The following is a 21,443-nucleotide window of genomic DNA, read 5'->3' as shown; positions in this document are numbered from 1 at the left end:
ATGAAGATAACACAAGGGAGACACAAGTCAATTAAATCAGTTTTTGTCAAAGGGAGGAATGCAAAACAAAAGTAGCATTTTGGATGTTAGTGTAGCAAATTAAACTGTGGCAGTCAGCAATCAGTACTGATAAATCACATGCAGTTATTACTTTGAATATCCTGTCACATCTGCAAATTTAATAGGTAAGGGATGACAACATTTTTCTGTAGGTTTTTTATACTTTGCATTCAGCATAACAACGATACTTATTCCATTTCATCTTGGGTGTGAAAGTTAACCACTGAGCTCTATTAAGTGTATGCAAAAAAAAAAAAATGCTGGTTAAAAATATTATTAAGAACAAAGGAATATGTAATGAAAGGAAATAAAATAAAATTTTAATCTGGTCATTTAGTTAAATGTAATTTATTGAATAAACAGGAATTTCTATTATAAGAAAATGTAACCACAAAACAAGGAAATTGATTTCCTATTACAGCATCTACATGGGATTTTAATCAATGTATAACAGCAAAAAAGGAAACAGAGAAAAACCTCCTTCTGATACAAAGGTCTGCTATCATATCAATCCTGACAGCTGTTCCATAATCCATATATTCATGCATGCAAATCTAACAGAAAAACAAACAGGAAATATCTATTATTACAGATATAACTGGATAAACTGAACTTGGTTGTACAGAAATTTTCATGAGCACTTGCTAGCAACAATATGAAATAATTTTTGAAAGAGAACTTAAGGTTTTTTTCTGTAATATTATGTTTTTAAAAGAAATTTGCTAATACAAGTCTGAATTTTGACACAATATTCGGCTCATGATTAGCAGCACTATCCCATAAAGCCCTATCTATATCAGTAAGATTACAGATGACATAAAGTTTAAATGTGTTTTTATCTCTTTACAGTTATATTCATGTATCTCCTGTTTTATTCATTGACTGAACATTCACCAAGTATGCATTAAGCCCACTTGACTTTAGGTAACAGGCACTAAGCTAAATGCATTACATCCCCACAATGGGTAGAGAGGGACATGTATATAGAGAAGACTTCAAGTAATTGGAATAATCCTTGAGAGATGCCCATCTCACATCACTATCTATTGAACAATATTGAAGATTAATTGGTCCTGATTTAGTCACCATGCATGATTGCCTAGTGAGATTATTTCAAAACACGGTACTCATCTGCCTTTAATAAGTAAGTTTCACTTTATAAAGCTATGAAAATATTTCTTGCTTTTCCTACAATAGTTAGGAAATTGTTCAAGCAGAAGGAATTATTTAGTTTAATTTAATTTAATTTAATTTTGTGCTGCATAGATGCATTTCAGAAGTAGGTAATGTTTTGTAAATGTATAAAGCTTCTTAACAAATCTTGAAGCTTTCAGAACCTATATGGACTTCAAATGCTAAAGTTCATCCTAGGAAAGGAAGACTTCATGATTTAGATAGTGATACTCATATTTACTAAAATTCTCTGTTGCCAAAATTTTCAGCAATAAATTTTCATTTAAAAAAAGGACTGAAGGAATCCATAAAATAAAATCAAATATTTCCAACATTTTACTATATTAGGAGTCCGATTCATATTCTCGATGAGATACTGGAAAGGGAGCTCTGAGAAATTAATTAATTTAATAAGGTATTTGACATTCCATATGCAACATTTAAGTTAACTGATCTCATTTTCCTTCCATTCCTGAAATAAAAACTGGGGATAATATTCCCTTTCACCTCTCTTTCATCTGCTTTTTCTACCGTGACTTCAAATTTACAGGTAGCCAAGTACAGTTAAGTAATTTCCCACTATTCAGTTACCACTGGATGTCAATAGAACTGACATTCTTGCTCCAAATTATTTTCTCTAAATCACAGCTTATAGAACAGCACTATGGATTGATGCTATCTGATCAGATATGTCTAGCAGAGAATGCCATTTGCAGCTACTGCAAGAGAAATAAACATAGTAAAGAGAAATAAACATACTAAAACCCCATGTGGCATTCTACTTAAGCTTTGTAGGATGTTTATGTTCCATGGGATATTCCAGGGATTTGTATAGAAATCTAGAGCTGAAATTACATTAAGACATAACTTTCACACCACGTCTATGCAGCGATAAACTGCTCTTCAGAATTGTTTCCTCTGAAGATTCTAACTCTACACTGATCTTTACCAAAGGGTGTGAGAAGGTTCCTGATGTATTATAACATGTATAGTTTGCATTATATAAACAATGCTTGCAGGGCATTTTGATATTCCTAACTAAGGTGTTAGGAGTATCAAAATGATGAATTTGTTTTCTTTTTATGATAACTTTGTTTTCTTTTTATTCAATATAATGTATCGTTAGTGTCTTGCAAGATATCTTTATGCTTTATATAGGGAGTATACACAATATAGAAGTTTTATGACATATATCACTACCATTTTTCATTGAAACTCATAGCTTCACTGGTAAACAAATAAAACACTTGTATTACTCAGTTATTTTAATGATTATAAAACACAAATTCATATCTGTGTTTTCCACTTGTCTACAATAATGTTTAATATCCCTTGCTCACAAATCTCATGTTCTATTTCTCCACATTGAGTGATAAAGCACCAGTTCTTCTCCTTCCATTGCCTACAGTAAAAACATTGTAAGCGATAGATACTCAAAGTAGCCTGATCCCAGCCTGTGGTATGAAGACAATGGAAACCCACCACAGTATCTTTAAAAACAGGTTTTAATTTTTTTAATAGACTTGTCTCATAGCTTTTTTGGTCTGTCAAAGCTTAATCTTGTCAACTGAGGCGATATACTTAAATTTAACTTAATTTAAAATAAACAAGTGGAAATCCAAAACAAATACCAGAATATTGTATTGGTGTTGAAATACACAAGGTTAATGAAGAATAATAAGCTATGATTCATTAATATATTCACCAATGCATAAGTTTTCAGTGCAGTGGTCTTGCAACTCTCTCACTCTTGCATTAGAAGACTAAATTTTAAACCAAGACCATGACTCACTTAAAACCAGTAGAGACATTCCAACAAAATTATGCTGATAGCAAATGCCTTTAAAATAAAACATCTTTTCGTAATTCCAAATTTTTAGACTATGTGTGATATAGAAGTTCAGAAGTAAAGTGTTTAACAGTGCTGACATCTCCAAAAAAGAGCTATTGTTCTCTACAAGTTCAAGAGAAGTAAGCTCGGAATTGCGAGTTCAGAAAAGTAGCTTTTCTCTAGTCATGTTTTGAATGGTATTGAGAAAGATGAAAGCTTGTTTGTTTGCTTGCTTGTCTTTTAAGTAAAGTCTGTATTTTGAAAAAGAGAACAACCCTGTTTTCTGGACAATATCAGTATATTCCTCATATTTTACATGCAACCTTTTGATATTAGAGAAAATTACTATTTAATACTCTGAGGCGTCTGTTCAAGTATCCTATTTATTGTAACTGAAAGAAAACATCTCTTTTAATTTTTACTTTTATTGGGTTTTTTGTTATTATTAGGCAATAATAATTTTAAAAGCTTTCATGTCATAATAGCTGCTGACTTTGATTAAACAACTGTCCCACTAGAAGAATGTTTGCATAACATTTAATAGCCACTTGATTATGAAAAGAATTAGGGTCTAAACCACATTATTTTCCATTACTAGTGATCCACTTAAACATTAATTGTAAGGGTTAGAGGGTTGTACCATCCATCAAAGGTTCTTAATTCCTGAAACATCCCATTTATCAAGATGTTCTAGAGAAGCTAATCACAGTACATGTTTTTTCATCACTCTTTGACATACATAATTAATTGTGTTTACTACATGAAAATCCATTTTTTATACAAAATGGTATGAATAATTTTAAAATTAAAATAAATTTACGAAACATAAAAAGACTGAAATATTTTCAGAAGACTTTTTCAGATTTTTACATATATAATATCAATATAAATACATAATATCAAAAAGACTACATAGCATCAAAAAGACTATGCAATGTCTAAGAGCACATTATTATCCATTCTTCTTTTAAAAAAGTTTGTTCTGAAATATAACTGCACAATCATGAATCCATTCATATTTTCTCTTCAGTAATATGCATGACAGTTGTCAAACAGAACTCAAAATCATGAAGGAAGTTCACGATCATTTTTTCTACTCCTCCCGCTCAATTTCTCCTCCTCCTTCAGTTAACGTTTCCACCAGGATTTTCCCGCACACATATAGGGACACCTAGTGGCAGACACTGATGAAAACTCCCCATGTAGGAAGACCTGGAGGAGCCACCAGTGGTATGAAATTCAGGTTATGCTGAGTAGCCAAAACATGCAAATTCAGTTCACTCTAAGGCTTTTGCACCCTTTTGTCGTGCTCCAGTGAGTGAGTCTACTTATTTAAAAATAAAAAAAAAAAAACAACAAAACATTCCTCACTTTCCTTTAATATATCATAACACAGTTATAGTGCCTCTTGGGTAGAATCATAAAATAATAGATTGATTTTTGTATATAATTTTGTAAATAAACATTAATATTTATTTTAAGTAAGGACAAAGCTTGTAAAATCTGCCTGTGAATGTAAGTACATAAATATGTGAAACAGACACATGTTCTATGGTTATATTTTGTAAATATGTGTTAAAACATATGATGTAGAAATGCATAGGAGTAGCAATGTTTTCTTTTAAAAGTCAAAATAAGGATTTGTCTTTTTATTGTATTAATTACTGTGTGTTCAAATAAGTTCAAAAACTTATTTAAATGGCAAACCATAAAGCTAAGCACCTTGTATCCCCTAAAGGTATGCAGGGTGAACTTTACATATATATAGACATATGTAGATATATCTATATATATGTAGTCTTACCTATCATTTTCAGAGCCTAGATCCAGTACTGAGAAACCATTAAGACCGCTGAAGTTTTTGCAGGGTACATTCATGTGCCTTAAGGATCAACATTTCTGGCAGTATGTCTTGCAGCAATCTTTTTCAAAGACATTAGGAATTACATTAGTACCACTGAATCACTTGGAAGTCTAATTTATACATAATCCCTGATTTTCAGTTTCTGACTTCCCCTGCTTTTGTCACTTGTGAGAAACAGCTCATTAGAAATTCTGATGGGATGCTTAACTTCCCCAAAGTGAACAAGGATGGGACAGGTCAGGCTCTGTGTTTGAGGGATAAAATACCGACCATATTCAAATTTCTGCTAACTAATGTAGTGTATAAATTTTAAGCCTGCTCCTTCTCTTGAGCATTTTAACCATTAAGGCAGAAAACATCTGGTATTTCTCTAAGTTTCTCCTGGTAAATATGTTTTGCTTAGTGTAAGAAAATTAAAGCATAAAGAAAAGAATAGCCTAATAGATTTGTAGCTTAAGATTACCCCTGTATGCAAGGATATTAATAAAACTCTTTTCCTACTCTATAACTTCCACCCGAAAAACAAAGAAGCTACCCCAGAGGAAGTGTTAAGATCCAGAAGAAATCAAAATCCTTTTGTTTCAGTTATTATGGATAGATTACGTACCTTACATTAGACATATTTGACATGAAATAATTTTAATTATTTGATAATCCTAAGTATAGCAAGGAGATAAGAGAAATAAAAAGTCAGAATTATTGTATAATGACAGAATAGTTTAGGAAAATTCAGAGAGATTTTTTGTGTTATGCCACTTAATCCATGCCATGTCCTACTGAAAATGCTGAAAATTTAGCTAGTATTTTTGAGATAATGGAACTGAGTTGAATTTGATTTTCATGAGTAGTAATAGAAGCATATTGATGAAATGCATCTACATTTCTACATCCTCACATTGAGAGTTACAATAGACTAAATATTTAGTTAAAAAAAAAATCTACAGAACTTTTAGTATAGATGGTACTACCCACTGACTCAAAACCTTTAATTCTTAGTAAAGAACACAAGCCAAACCTCAAATCTTCCTTGGGGAAAAAGAAAAGAGGGAGGAAGAAGAGAAAAAAGGGTACTGTCAATGGTCTTTGGAGACCCCCTCAATAGGAGGAAATATGTTAGAACTTCTTTGCAGAATGTTCTAGGAGATACATATTCCACTACACAAAGCAGAACAAAAGAAAGAAAGAAATTAACATAACTCAGAATCTAAATTATACAATAAAGGGAGAAAACATCCTACCTGACTTGAGAGCCTGCAGTAAGCCCTCAGGCAGAGAAGAGATATAGTATAAGTGTAGAAAAACCATGTTCCAACTTCTTCAAAAAGCCCTTTCCTTTTCAACTTGCCACAAATGTACGTTTTCTAACAGGAACTGTCCCATTCAATTAAAAAGTTTTTTATTTTCAAGTTCTATTTTAAAAAAATTTGTTGGCCTGATTACCTATTTGGAAGACGTCTCCAGTCTCAGTCAGTAAACTTCCCTTTCCTAGGTTTTATAATCAATACATATGCATTTGATAGCATGTCAACATCCCTCTTAAGCTCAAATACATTCTGTTTTGTTTAGTTGTTGTTTTTTCCTTTAACATTTAACTAAAATGCATTTTTAAGGAGTCATATGTCCTTTCAATATCTATTTGGCTATGTATTCTTTTTTTTTCTTTTAATATCTCTTCAGTAGACACATTTTCCATGCCCTAATTACCAGTTTCTTCCTGAACATTAGACTTCATTTTAGTATCTTCTTTGAATGTATGACTAGAACCATGCATAATACAACAGGAACTCATGAAAAAGCATATCCTTTACAATACTAATAATGCCTTCTTAGCTATTACAACATCCTGCCTAATACATATTTTTCCTTTTCCCTTTATATAAGTACTTCATTATAGCAACCTATAACCCCTTGCTGATTGATTAGTAGCTTTAAATTTCTCAAATTTTTATAGACTTGGATTTTCCCAGTTTATAGCAAAGGTTTTAATTTAGGAGTGTGTAGAACGCACTATTCAATTTCACACTATTTCTATCAGCCTAGACCAAAGGAAAGCAATACATAGACAGACATTAATTGAATTTAGAAATACTGACATGTTAAAATATAGACAATAAGACTAAAATTGTAAAATATTTACATAGTATATATGTGCAAATATATGTGTATATATTTGCACATATATGTATCTCAACACATCTGTTTCTCAGAAAGACCTCTAATTTTGTCTGAAAATTCTGCACAGACCCACTTACCTTATACCCTTAAATCAGTGCTATGTGTATTACAAAGGAGCTGATCCTTTCAGTATTTTAGGACATAAAAGTGCTCAACCAAATGCTTGTGGCACGATACAGTGAGGATATGATTTCTCTTACCCTATTCCTACTTTCACTAGATAACAAAATTTACATATCTTCTTACCAGAAACAGAGGCAACTTTTCTGGTACCTATTTGGTCTGGGCTACTTTATTCTTAATGTCCATCCCATCCTTTAACAACCATCCCATTTCTTAAGTTCTCATTTTATATACATTGCTTAAGAAGTTTTTATTCTGTTTCAGGTTTCTGTGCAAGTTTTGGTTTAACAAGATTTCTGACCATTCTCAGTTTGGTTTTATGCCTTCTAATGATTGATGCAGATTTCTTCTTCAATATCTCTTTTTTATTCTCTTTAGGTTTTGTGCTTACTCTTAATAACTTGCTTAAGGCTTCTACCTTCTGGGAATTCTTTTTCATTTCAGTTTAGGAAGCCTATTTTGTTTCTCCCCTACTTCTCCACTGTAAAAATTCAATAATATTTGCTTTATTTTTTACATAAAGTAGCATATTTTTATCTGAATTCTTCTTCCAGTACTCACTAAAGTTTTTTATTTCTGAGTTTGCCTTTCTGAAACACTGGACTGCAGTTACAGATCCTTCCCATTCTTCTGTCTTGAAATGTCACATAAAGTAGAAAAGCTCAAAACCATTATATTTATTTTTTATCATTAGCTTATCCTGGAGATTCTATAATTTACTACAATTTAATCTAAATTATCCTTGTCTCTTGCTTGCTCAATATCTGTCCCATAGAAGAAGCTATCTTCTATCACAATCAAATTCATGTCATTCCCAGCAACATTGGTTGGACTTTTTGCTGATGCTTGCCCATAAGAAATAACATAAATCTGCATAATGACACAATCTCAGCTTCACGATCTCAGTTTTAGCTTTATTCCCCCCCCCCCATATATGTAGGCATTATTTTCCAGCTCAAATCTGGACCAGCAGATTCATAACAGATTGCATCCCTAGTATTTTTCCTACCCTTTGCTCAATGATTTTCATTCAAGTGGACACTATCTCATTTTCACCCTCAAATTTAACATTTTTATTGCACTATTGTTAACAATCTTCACTCCTTAACATGTTTTAGTGCATTACCATGAAATTATTTCAACACTTCCTTTGTCTTTCACAAAGAGTGTCTATCCTTCTGTTCCAATATATTTCATTCAACAAGTTTGGAATCTCCAAATTCCTGTTTTCCCATGTCTGATTCCACATGCTAGATCAACTCTTCCTGCCAATGTTATAACTTGAAGTACTATAGAAAGAGGGTAGAACTGAACACTTACCAGTTGTACATATAACGCATGTATGCCTCATATGCTTTTGTTGATCTATCTTTACTCTTGTTCATCCTCACTCAGGTCCCTCTACTTGTATTCCATATGAGGATTATATTAATTATTCGCAACTTTCTTCCTGAGTATTTCGGTTTAAAGGAGTTTAGGATTTCCCAGTTTAATGAAAGGTAGCTGAAAAATAAATTAGCAAGAGGCAACAGTAGAATAAAAAAAAAATCACAGATTTAGTATTATTTACTGGTTGATGCTTTTGCTGTGGTTTAAAATGACAGTTCTAGTTCAAATATTCAGATATAACTTTTCACTGCCAGAAATATTTTTGGACTAAGAAGATGAATGCATGGAACAACAGCATGGTAGCTCTACACTGTTTAAATCTCCCACATGCTGCTAAAACCATCTAGAAGTGTAACAACTTGGAACTAAGATTTTATTAAATCAGACTTTCTACTTATTATGCTTTTTAATATCTTATTAATACAGGAATGGAAAAATTAAATTGAAATATATCTACAATGTTGACTTTAACATGATAGCTTTTAACATCATTATAGAGTTATGAAATGTCAACTTCTCCAAAACAGTTTCAAGAAGTAGTTAAGCTCAGCCTAGCTGACAAGGTTATGTAAAATATCTTTCTCTGTTATGAATGAAAAAGTATTTATGTATGTCTAATTTTGTATCAGAAAGAGCCTATAATCAAAGGCAGATGCTATAAAAATGACAGGCCTAAAAAATGCAGGCATATATGCACAGAATCCCATATATTCAAAATGAAGAATTACTAATTCAAAAGAAAGATATTTTTCAAAAATAGTGATGCCATAAGAAACTCCTGTAAGACCTCTCTGTTCAGTATCTGTGATTTTTTTTGTTCCACTATCATAAATTCCATGTTGCATATTAGAAAAGCTTAAAAGAGAGTATGTAGGTGGAAAAAAACCCAAGTGTATGGAGTGTGCTTTGGTATTTTTTCCTGACTGAAAGTAGCACCTTGGAACACAATCTAAAGCCATTCAAAGCATTCTACTGAATTAATTGGGTTTGCATCAAAACAGGAAAGTCAGTGATCCTTTAAGAATATAAGTAAGTACTTTGTCCCACTGAGAAGATTTCCAAGATCTTTTACAAGGCTAGGAAAATTACCTGGTCTATATATAAGAAATTTGTCTTCCATCCAAAAACCAGATCTTGCTTATTTCAGGCCTAGGGAAACGGGATTTAAGTCGTACTCCTTTTATGTTTGCAGAGAAGATGAATATGCCTTTTAGGGAAGGCTGAGCATTACAAAAAAGATTATTTTTTTAGCAATAACTTTTGGGTGTAGCATGTTGGAATGTTAAGATATTAGTTAAAAGAGGTCTGCTGAAGATACAGATGTGCAGAAATCACACACCACTGACAGTATTGTTCAATGCTTACACTAGAACAGGAAAAACAGATGGACAAATACATCTAGCATTACCTTTGAGTTAAAGCTGGATTCCAACCTCTGTGCTGTGCACATGGGGTGTACTCCATGTGTTCCTGTGTGCATAACACCATTAGATTTACTACACTTATGTACTATGTACTACTAGATTTATATACTTCAATCTAGACAGCACATTAATATGCAATTAATATGCAAATGCGAACACGTGCACATCTTTGCACGTACGCAATTATACTGCCTTCTAATTATTATTTTTTTAAGATCAGCCAAACACGCAATTTCGCCGAAAATAAAACCCGAAGTTCAATCGGAAAAAAACATCCCCAGAGCTACAGCCAGCCTTGGCACCGAAAAACCCTCTGTTGTCCGCATGTACACCTAATAACGGCAGTTATCCCCCCGGGAACAAAGGGAACGCGCTCGCCGCGGTGTCGCCTCCGTCCCCGCCGCGGCCGCTCCCGCGGGGCCCGAGCTGAGGGCAGCGCCCGCGGGCGCCCCGCGCGGCCCATCCGCCGCCCTGCGCTGCCACCTGGCGGCGGCGGGAGGCGCCGCACCGCGCCGCGCAGGAGCCCACGGCCGCCTGGAGCGCCCGGGAGCGCGACCGGCTCCGCCGGCCCCGGCGCTGCCGCGGGGAGCGACCCGGCGGGCATGAGGATGCTGCTGTTGCATCCGTGCCCCGGCTCCCTCCGCGACCCACCTCTGGGGTGGGCAGAGGAGAAAGGTGAAACTAAACGGCTCCGACACAAGCCCGTGTCCCCGATGTCGGAGAATGCGCGTAGCGAAATCTGACACGTTGTTTCACCGCGACCACCCAATTCCCCGCGGTCCTCGCGAATGCCGCGGAGGCTCTCGAACAGCGAGCAGCGGCAGTGGCGACCGTCGCGCCACCGGCTCCCGCCGGCCCCCTCCCCTCAGCTCCGCTCCGCGCCGCCCGGCTGCGACCAGCGAGCGCTGCGGGAGAGGACGGGGCAGCTGCAAACCTCCGCCCGAGAGGTGCGGGCAGCGCGAGCGACGTTCCAGAGCTGTGGAGGAGCTCGGGGAAAGTTGGCCCGTGCTGGTGAACGTGCGAGCGCAGCCCCGGGGTGCGTGGGGCGGAGGAGGGGCGAGGCGGACGCGCCGCGCTCGTATCGGCTTGTGTGTGCCTGCGTGTGCCCGTGCGCTGGGTGCCCGTGCGGGCGGGCTGCGCGACGCTCCGCGGGGCCGGCTGCTGCCGCCGCCGCGCCGTCACCCGGGGACACCCGCCCCGCAGCGCGGCCCGCGCTTCGGCCGCTGCACTCCCACCCCCCTCCGCGACCCCCCGCGCCCCCCCGCACCCGCTCGGCGCCGCCGCCCCGCCCTCGCTCCCCTCCCTCCGCCTCCCCGCTGCGCTCGGCGGCGGGGCACAGCGCGGCTCTCCGCCGGCCGCCCCCGCCCCCGCCGTGCGGGCGCGCGCCACAGTGCGCGTGCGTGGCGGGCGCGCCCCCGCGGCTCCCCAGGCGCGCGCGCGCGCGCCTGTGTGAGTGTGAGTGTGCGGCGCGTGTGGCCGCGTGTGCGCGCCCCTGAGCGCGCGCTGTGCCTCGGCGCCGCCTGCGTGCGGGGGGTGCTCGTGCGCGCTCCGCACCGAGCTCCCCGGCGCTGCCATCCTCGCCTCCGCCGCCCCGGCGGCTCCGCGCAGCGCCCGCGCAGCGGGTCGGCATCTTCATGGGCTGCCACCATGCTTGGGCCCTGGAGATTTCGGGCGAAGTAAGTACCGGGCTTGACTTTTCTCTCGCTCTCTTTCCCTCCTTTCTTCCTCCCTTCCTCGTCTCCCCCCCACTCCACCGCCTCTTCCCTGCTGGGTCTTTCCTTGCTGTTGCTTTCCATTCCCTTTTCCCCGCCGTTTGCCCCTCTTCCCCGAAAGCCATTTCTCCCAACTCGGGGTGCTGCTCAGTTCGGTGGCAGTGTCCGGCTGGAGCTGCTCGTTCGCTGCTGCTGTCGGCGGTACTGTAAGCTGCTTCCAGCCGGATATGCAGTGCGGTAATCTAAGGGTTGAACTCTTCGGGGAAAAAAAAAAAACCCACACACGCACACACACACACACACACACACGCAAGAAAAATCCCGATGCAACCCCTTTCCTCTTCTCCCCTCCCCCCCGTCGCCCCCACCCCCTACCCCCCCCCCCCCACCCCAATCTGAACCTCTGTAGGGAGCTGGTGAACAGCAGCACACAGTCATCACAGAGGGGTTTCCAGGGCGGGATTGCAACCTTGCATATAGCCAGCTACAACTTTATTTTCTTTACCTCCCATCCCCCGCCTTTTTTTTTTTTTTTTTTTTTTTCAGAGAAAGGGAAAAGGGAGAGGGAAGGAAAATTGTATTTGCCTCCTTTGCTAACCATAATTGAATTAAAGTTGTAAAATGCCTGGGAGTTTAACAGTGACCAGGAAGGTTTTCAATAGGTTGTCTATGTGGAGCTTTTTTTTTCTTCTCCGAAGAACTGTTGGTTAATGGATGAATGGATCTGATCGAGCTGAGAAAAAATATGCCAGATACATGCCTTTGAGTAAGATTTCTGCTGCCTTTATGCAGTGAAGCCTTTTCGCTTTGAGTAATTCCAATCCAGTTGACGTCTGGTCAGAATTAGAGAGATTCACGGAGACTTCTGATTTCTTGCTGCATGATTGCCTTTGCTGCAAGTGCTAGTTTTGCAGTCTTTAACCTGATGCCACAGGAGATGTCTTGCAGTACTGAGACTTCTTGTTTTTTAGGATGCGTTCCTCCAAAACAGAGTTATGTCATGAGGATTGGAGCTCTGAGGTGGACGATAGAAAATGCAAGCCTGGTCCAAGATCCCAGCATTTAAACCTGATGATTTATTAGTCTTCCCCTACCGACACACAAAATGCATTTATTTTCCCTATTCACATTGCTTTTAGTCTAGTAGAAGTAGAAGAAAGCCACGAGGAGTCAGAAAGACGGCAAAATGGAAAGGATTCGTTTCCAGCTAGGTGGAATTCAGACATTAAATTACTGACGTAGGTCAATGGTAGGGTTTCCCTTCTATCCTCCTTGGCTTTTAATCAGCCTGGGTGTCTTCTCCCCTAAAGGATGAAGAGCACTGCCAGCCATCGCTGCTTATAATCAGTAACTCTGATGTTTGGAGTGTTGGCAATGAGATATTTTCATGAGACCTATTTAGATCTCTCCCCTTCTACCAGGCTAGTTTTGCAGAACATTGGGAATAAGCGCTATGTCAGATATGGATGAGACTCCGAAGATGACCTGCATGTTTTACATTTTTCACAAATTTTGGGTGAGTGGTTAAAACATTTCTTTTGAGAGTATGTATATGTGTGTGTGAGTGAGAACAGGAGACTTCTGCTTGAAATGAGCTCTGTTACATTGTGTATAACTTGGGAGGGGATCAAATATCAATTAATTTTATTTGCTTTTGTAAAGATACACAATTTCCATAATTGAAGAGAGCTGTTAAGTGCACTGAAGTAGGAGGTTGATGTATTTAATCTCATTACAGAAGAATTCCTGCACAAAAGTCATCTGGGGGTGCGTGTGTGTGTGCATGTGTGTGTGTGTGTGTGTGTGTGCATGCGCGCGTGTGTGCATGTCTGTGTGGGTGGGTGTGTGCTTTGTAAATGTATAGCTAGGAAAAAACCACCAACATAAAAGAGTTTTAAGAAATGTGTGATGTGGAGAATGTGTCAGTATTCCCTCTGTTGAATTAAGATGCCATTTTCAGCACTGAGCATTTTTCTTTGGATGGCATTTCCATCACCAGTTTAAAATCAAGGTAAAAAGAGGGGAAGACCTTGGTGCACTGGTTCAGCAGGGAAGTTCTGAAGGGAAGAGGGAGCTGGGTAATAGGGAAGGTGGGAAACCTCGTAAAATGGTGATTCTTTTCTCTTAGATTAGAAATGTGAAACTGAACTGACAGCCATTTTATGTATATTTATGGGGCTGGTTGTGAAAAGGAGATCCAAAGAAGCATTGAAATTCACCCCACACTAACAGAACCAGAGCAATTCCTACTGTGACCTCACATTTTTAGACACCACAGGCATTTGACCCACAAGGAGTTGCCTATCAACCCTTTAATCAAGGCATGTCATCCAGTTTCCAAAAGTGTGGGAATTAGAAGTGACAGGAGGGGTTTCTTTTGATTGGTGAACAGTCCATTCTCTACCCTACTGAAGACATATATAAACTTTGTTTCCATTTCAAATGTTATGGGGCTGCCCTATTATGCTGCTTTTTTTTTTTTTCTCCTTATCCTTACAGGAAATAAAATGTATGCTTGCTGCTCTACAGTAACTTTGGAACAGGACCTCAACAAAAAAATGCATATCTGGATGCTGCAGACGATCGCATTTGCTTTAACATCACTAGTCCTTTCCTGGGCAGAAAGCATCGAGTATTATGGGGAAATCTGTGACAATGCGTGTCCTTGTGAGGAGAAGGACAGCATCTTAACAGTGAGCTGTGAAAACAGAGGGATCATCAGCCTTTTTGAGATCAGTCCACCAAGGTTCCCTGTTTACCACCTCTTGTTGTCTGGGAACCTTTTGAACAGGCTGTACCCAAACCAGTTTGTCAATTACACGGGGGCTTCGATTTTGCATCTGGGGAGCAATGACATACAAGACATCGAAACTGGGGCCTTTCATGGTCTGAGAGGTTTAAGGAGGCTGCACTTGAACAATAACAAGTTGGAACTTTTACGGGATGACACTTTCCTTGGGCTAGAGAGTTTGGAATATCTACAGGTTGATTATAATTATATTAGCGTCATTGAACCCAATGCCTTCAGCAAACTGCATTTGTTGCAGGTGCTGATTCTCAATGATAACCTCCTCTCCAGTTTGCCCAACAACCTTTTCCGTTTTGTGCCCTTAACTCACCTGGACCTGCGGGGTAACCGGCTGAAGCTGTTGCCCTATGTGGGCCTCCTGCAGCACATGGATAAAGTGGTGGAGCTGCAGCTGGAGGAAAACCCCTGGAATTGCTCTTGTGAGTTGATTGCTTTAAAGGATTGGCTGGACAGTATCTCATACTCCGCTCTGGTGGGAGATGTGGTTTGCGAGACCCCTTTCCGCTTACATGGTCGAGACTTGGATGAAGTCTCTAAGCAGGAGCTTTGCCCCAGGAGGCTCATCTCTGATTATGAAATGAGACCTCAGACACCATTGAGCACTACAGGGTATTTCCACACTACCCCGGCCTCAGTCAACTCTGTGGCCACTTCTTCTTCAGCTGTTTACAAATCCCCCTTGAAGCCCCCCAAAGGGACCCGCCAACCCAACAAGACAAGGGTGCGCCCCACCTCCCGCCTGCCCTCAAAAGACCTGGGATACAGCAACTATGGCCCCAGCATTGCCTACCAGACCAAATCCCCGGTGCCTTTGGAGTGCCCCACTGCCTGCACTTGCAACTTACAGATTTCTGACCTGGGCCTCAATGTCAATTGTCAGGAGAGGAAGATTGAGAGCATTTCTGAACTGCAACCGAAACCCTATAATCCTAAGAAGATGTATTTGACGGAAAACTACATTGCGCTGGTACGCAGGGCAGATTTTGTGGATGCCACTGGGCTGGATTTGCTGCATCTGGGCAATAATCGGATCTCGGTCATTCAGGACCGGGCTTTTGGGGATTTAACTAATTTGCGAAGGCTGTACCTGAATGGGAACCGGATCGAGCGGCTGAGCCCAGAGCTGTTCTATGGGCTGCAAAGCCTGCAGTACCTCTTCCTGCAGTACAACGTCATCCGGGAGATAGAGGCAGGCACTTTTGAATCTGTCCCCAACCTTCAGCTCTTGTTTTTGAACAACAATCTGCTGAGGTCTTTGCCAGGGAACATTTTTTCTGGTCTGTCTCTCTACAGGCTGAGCCTGCGGAGCAACCACTTCTCCTACCTGCCGGTGAGCGGGGTGCTGGACCAGCTGAAATCCCTGCTGCAGATCGACCTGCACGAGAATCCCTGGGACTGCACCTGCGACGTGGTGGGCATGAAGCTGTGGCTGGAGCAGCTCAACACCGGTGTCCTGGTGGACCAGGTTATCTGCGAGTCCCCTAAGAAGTTTGCCCAGAGCGACATGCGGGCCGTCCGGGCGGAGCTGCTGTGCCCCGACTACTCGGACATCGTCGTCTCCACGCCCACGCCATCCCCGGGCCAGCTGCCAGCCAGGACCACCCCCTCCTCCTCCACCGTGCGCCTCAATGGCACGGCGGCGGCGGCGGGCGGCTCCGCGCCCGCGGGCGGCGCAGGCGGCGGCAGCTCCTCGGTGCCTCTCTCGGTTCTGATCCTCAGTCTGCTGCTTGTCTTCATCATGTCCGTCTTCGTGGCGGCGGGACTCTTCGTCCTGGTGATGAAGCGGCGCAAGAAGGGCCAGGGCGACCACGCCAGCGCCAACAACTCCGACGTGAGCTCCTTCAACATGCAGTACAGCGTCTACAGCGGCGGCGGCCACCACCACCACCCCCACCTGCAGCAGCACCCGCCCCACCGCGGCGGCGGCGGCGGCGGGGGCGCGGCGCTGCCCAAGGTGAAGACCCCCGCCGGCCACGTCTACGAGTACATCCCGCACCCCCTGGGCCACATGTGCAAGAACCCCATCTACCGCTCCCGGGAAGGCAACTCGGGCGAGGATTACAAAGACCTTCACGAGCTCAAGGTCACCTACAGCAGCCACCCCCTGCCACCCGGGGGGGGCGCGCCGCCACCTCCGGCGCCCGGCGGGGAGGATGCGCCGGCGCGCAGCCCCGCGTACAGCGTGAGCACCATCGAGCCGCGGGAGGAGCTGCTCTCGCCGGTGCAAGACGCCGATCGCTTTTACAGGGGCATTTTGGAGCCCGACAAACACTCCCCCTCCACGCTGGGTACCCCCGGCTCCACCCTCCCTGACTACCCCAAGCTCCCCGCCGCCTACACGTACTCTCCCAACTATGACCTTAGGGGTGCCCACCAGTACTTGCACCCGGGGCCGGGGGACGCCAGGCTCCGGGAGACGGTGCTCTACAGCCCCCCGAGTACTGTCTATGTAGAGCCCAACAGGAACGAGTATCTGGAGCTTAAAGCAAAACTAAACGCAGAGCCGGACTACCTCGAAGTGCTGGAAAAACAGACCACATTCAGCCAGTTCTGAGAAACAGCCCCCCCGCCCCCCGTCCCCTCGCCAGTCTCAGCAGCTCCTTCTCTAGAGTATTTGTATTTAACAACCACACGCAAAACAAAGAAACGTAAATGCTGACCTCCCTACACACACACACCTCGACCCCCTCCTCTTTTCTCCCCTTTAATTCATTTTATTGTAGGGTGAAGTGCCTTGGCACAGGACTTTTCAGCTTCGGGGAATGATTCTGAAAGGGTGTGCTGTTCAGTTTGGTTTGGTTTTTTTTTTGTTGTTTTTTTTTTCCTCTGTTACTGCATTTGGAAGTCGGAAACCACCTATTGCATAAAATGGGCACAACACTGGCATTGTGCAGGTGTCCATGTGTGTTTGGGGAAGGTGGCAGGATGTTTCATGGTTTCTTGTCAGGTCACATTCAGGTCGTGCTTTTTTTGTGGGTTTTATTTTCCTTGGGTTTTTTTGGGGTTTTTTTGTTTGTTTGTTTGTTTCTTTGGGGTTTTTTTTGGTTTTATTTGTTTGTTTGTTTTGGTTTTTTACAGACATCCTTTATTTTAGTTTTTTCTCTGGTTGAAGAGTACGGCGCACATTTTCCCCTTTTAGCCATGGGTGAGTCTAAATGGCTTTTATGGAAAGATTAGCACACCCCGACTTTAATACAAGGTTTCCTTTTTTTAAGGATGTGTTTGTATACTTTCTGGACTTTTGAATTAAAAAAAACATATATTATGATCTTTAAAGGGATCACTGTAGATGTGGACAAATCATTAAAGAGTGCAGAGATATATGATCCATAACTGGTTAGTGAAAATAACTTATTGATGAAATATAAAAAAATATTTTATTGTAGCACCTATTTTTATATACACATTAGCATTTCTCTTTCCTTCACTATTTTAGGGCCTAATCATGCAAATTTTTAACTCATGTGAGTATCTCTGTTTGTGAAAGAAGTCCCAGCTTAGGCCTTCATCCTGCAGGCACTTAAGCACATGAACAACTTTACCAATGCGTGTAGTTCTGGAGACTCACTCATTGAGGAAAGTTGTCAAAAGCCCAAAAAATTAGGATAGAGGATGCAGAATTCTTCTTACAAGTAAAAATACTGGAATGTTTGACTGTTTCTTTTCTTTTTTTCTTTTTCTTTTTTTTTTTTTTTTTCAGGATGGTGTCCAAAGGTTGTGAATTGCTTTAAAGTATTGCACTACAGTGAGAGCTTTTTCCCAAATATGATATAGTATCAGAAAGACCTTTTAAATCTCTAAAGATAATGCCAATTATGACCAAATCTTAACAGACAATCTGAGATATAAAATCTGATCACAATAGGAAAAAAAATCATGTTTCTCTATTGAAAAAAATGTGTCTTTTAGCAACCTCCTGCTCAGGAGTCTGGTTGGGCAAACTAGTGAGGGACATGTAGAAGGCATTCAAAGTTTCATTTTTGATTTGTTGGTTTCATTTTTTTCTTTTTTTTTTTTTTTTAATCTTGTATTAGTTAACCAAAATACAATGTTTTTGCAACTGTTGTAGCCAGTTTATGATTGTTTAGTCAAGTACAATTGCACTTGTACAGATCCACATGTTTACTAGCATCCTGAAAGACCAAATGATGGACTGTGCGCATCTCTATAAAATGTCTTTACCCCTTTGGGCAGCAGGCAATGGCAAGGATATTCATAAACACAGCATCACTGTAAGATGGGACAACTGATGTCTCATATGTATCCCAGCACATGTGATTTTTTAATAGTTTCTGAATAAACACTTGGTAAATATTTCAAATGTAAGATCCTGAAGTAATGAGTATCTGAACTTTAAAATTTCTGGCCAAAATAATCTGTTTGTACATTGGAGTCTCTTTACTAGCAATTAAGGCTCATCAAAAAGATCTAACATTTCTAGGCAAAATATAATGTGTTCTCTGTTTTTGAAACATGACATATGGTAATTACCAGCATATATAACATGGGTCAGAAAGCAACACAGAGGTATATGTTTCAACAACATATTGATGAGGAATAGTTTTATACTTACATTTTGTTTCCTTACTGAGGTGTTCTTTAATATATGGAACAGGGTAAGTGATATTTCACATGTGTTTTCTTTCTTCATTAGGTTATTATATTTAATATTGTTTCCAGAATTGCTCACTAGTACACCTTTTATTGCAAAAGGGCTCTGTTCTATTCTGCTTTTCCTACCCATGTACAATCTGTCACTTTCTACAAAAACAAAGCTGTATAACTGGTCTGTTGGAATTCAAGAAAAATGTTTTCTTGGCGTGTGCTCTTCCCTCTATGCCACCCACACTGAGCAAAAGCAAAAAAAAAAAATCAAAAAACAAGCATGACTGTATTTAGCTTGGACATTTTAGTAAGTGGAGTGTTATTTCAGTTTGAAATGCAGAGTTGAGGAGTGTTCTTTTGTCACAAGAGACATAACAAATGTCTATTCTGTTCACTGCTCTCCATCTCCTGCAGACTTCCCATTGACACCAGTGAGAGATGTGTGTGTGGCTGCCTGAGGTGCTGTTTTGGACTCCTAACTTTGAATTGCTACCTTTATAACTATTGCTGAAACCAGTGGCCTGGTTCTTCTTCCATTTAAGCTCAGTAAAGGCATGCTGTTGTTAAATGGGTATAAGTAAGAAAATTTTCAGCCTCACTGACTTTGCCAGAGAAAGGCTAGCTCAGAAGGGATTGAAGGAGAAGCTCCTGCAAACTCTGTGTCTGTTCATGTGTATATATATCTTTCCTGTGTGATTCTAAACTCATGTTTATGAGTTTGCATAGGTGTCAGTACAAACATAGGATGAGGTCCTTAGTGTGAAAGGTACATTTTGCATGGCATTCTGCCACAAAGAGGCAGCATCCGCAAATGAGTAAATGAGCAGGAATTGCTTGGATTTGTAAGAAATAGCTGAAAGAAATCCCTTGACATTCTGTTTATGTTAGCATTCTGACACTGCCATTTCTGAGGTCGGCAGTACTTCTGCTTCCATGTGTTCTATATGCATTTAATAACTGCTAATGAAGGATTTTTCTAATGGTCTGCACTACAACCAGAACAATTAATTTAAATCCTTTTGACAACTCACCTTCAGTAGAAAAAAACATGTTATCGCTTATGTTACTGGAGAAAAAGATTAATTGACATCAATTACCTACAGAAAGTGCATTCCTGAAGATAAATCCTTGAAAAATAATACAGAATGAAAAATAATATTCTTTAGTCACTAATTATCCTGAAATATATCTGAAAGGGCTATTTGTGAATGAGGACTTCAGTAGAAGCAGGAGTTCCCACTCAATGTCTAAAATGATATATCATCTGTGGATAATTATTGTTAAGAAAAAGTAGATGCGAGTAGAAATCGGCAAAGGGAGATATGCCTCTAATTCAAAAGAAGATAAGAGATAAAATAATTTGTTTCAAAAAAACCCACCCTATTTTGAGAATTCTGAATATCATATTAGGTTGGTTATCAGACTGGTTTAAGTCGGTTATTAAATTGATGCTCCCCTCTTTCTTTTTTTTTTTTTTGTTGTGTTTTGACAAGTAATGTTGAGCTTATTGAATCACTCATGTGGCCTCATATTTTATTTCAAAAGTGCATAAGTGCATGAAATTCTGTGATGAACTAAAAAAAATAGTGGAAGAGAATCCTGGTTCCTCAATGTAATTACTGGAAACAAAACATGAGTGAGACCTTCCCTTCCCTTCCCTTCCCTTCCCTTCCCTTCCCTTCCCTTCCCTTCCCTTCCCTTCCCTTCCCTTCCCTTCCCTTCCCTTCCCTTCCCTTCCCTTCCCTTCCCTTCCCTTCCCTTCCCTTCCCTTCCCTTCCCTTCCCTTCCCTTCCCTTCCCTTCCCTTCCCTTCCCTTCCCTTCCCTTCCCTTCCCTTCCCTTCCCTTCCCTTCCCTTCCCTTCCCTTCCCTTCCCTTCCCTTCCCTTCCCTTCCCTTCCCTTCCCTTCCCTTCCCTTCCCTTCCCTTCCCTTCCCTTCCCTTCCCTTCCCTCCTATATTTCATATTTTACTTTCATCTTTAACAAAATGAGCTGAATTTCAAGTGGTTAATCCCAGAAGATATAGCCTGTAATTTCTAGACATTCCTACACACTATTTGAAATACCAGATGTTATGTCAGTCCTCTCATCAGTTAAGTCTGACAAAAATGCAGCTTCCACTTCAGTAGTTCTGGAGCCCACATTCTCACACCTTTATTTTTAATACATATATCCTTCCATCCAGTATTTTAATGGTCACTTAAGGTTGTGAAAACATCTTCAGTTGATTCTGCATACTGCAAGATTTAATTTCTTAATGTTTTCCTATGTTTTAACTTT

The 21,443-nt window shown here is 40.8% G+C and overlaps 1 protein-coding gene and 1 long non-coding RNA gene across 3 annotated transcripts; one reads left to right on the top strand and one right to left on the bottom strand.

The window, feature by feature from the left end:
* Positions 1-428: 428 nt before the first annotated feature.
* On the bottom strand, positions 429-10,267 carry LOC128784648 (uncharacterized). Its single transcript, XR_008429566.1, has 3 exons — positions 10,024-10,267; positions 8,547-8,729; positions 429-614 (listed from the first exon to the last, which is right to left on the bottom strand). It is a non-coding gene; the product is annotated as an uncharacterized LOC128784648 (long non-coding RNA).
* Positions 10,268-10,666: 399 nt separating this feature from the next.
* SLITRK5 (SLIT and NTRK like family member 5) lies at positions 10,667-19,222 on the top strand. 2 transcript variants are annotated; one of them, XM_053936449.1, is made up of 3 exons: positions 10,667-10,714; positions 13,173-13,267; positions 14,251-19,222. In XM_053936449.1, exon 3 carries the CDS (start codon positions 14,259-14,261, stop codon positions 17,112-17,114), a length of 2,856 nt encoding a protein of 951 aa, XP_053792424.1. In that variant the 5' UTR covers positions 10,667-10,714; positions 13,173-13,267; positions 14,251-14,258; the 3' UTR covers positions 17,115-19,222. The 2 variants fall into 2 exon arrangements, with proteins under 2 accessions (XP_053792424.1, XP_053792423.1); XM_053936448.1 differs by lacking the exon at positions 10,667-10,714 and adding an exon at positions 11,607-11,715.
* Positions 19,223-21,443: the final 2,221 nt, after the last annotated feature.

This window comes from Vidua chalybeata, chromosome 2 (genome assembly GCF_026979565.1).
Source record: "Vidua chalybeata isolate OUT-0048 chromosome 2, bVidCha1 merged haplotype, whole genome shotgun sequence".
Taxonomy (NCBI): Eukaryota; Metazoa; Chordata; class Aves; order Passeriformes; family Viduidae; genus Vidua; species Vidua chalybeata.
This window is presented reverse-complemented; position numbering and strand designations above follow the sequence as displayed.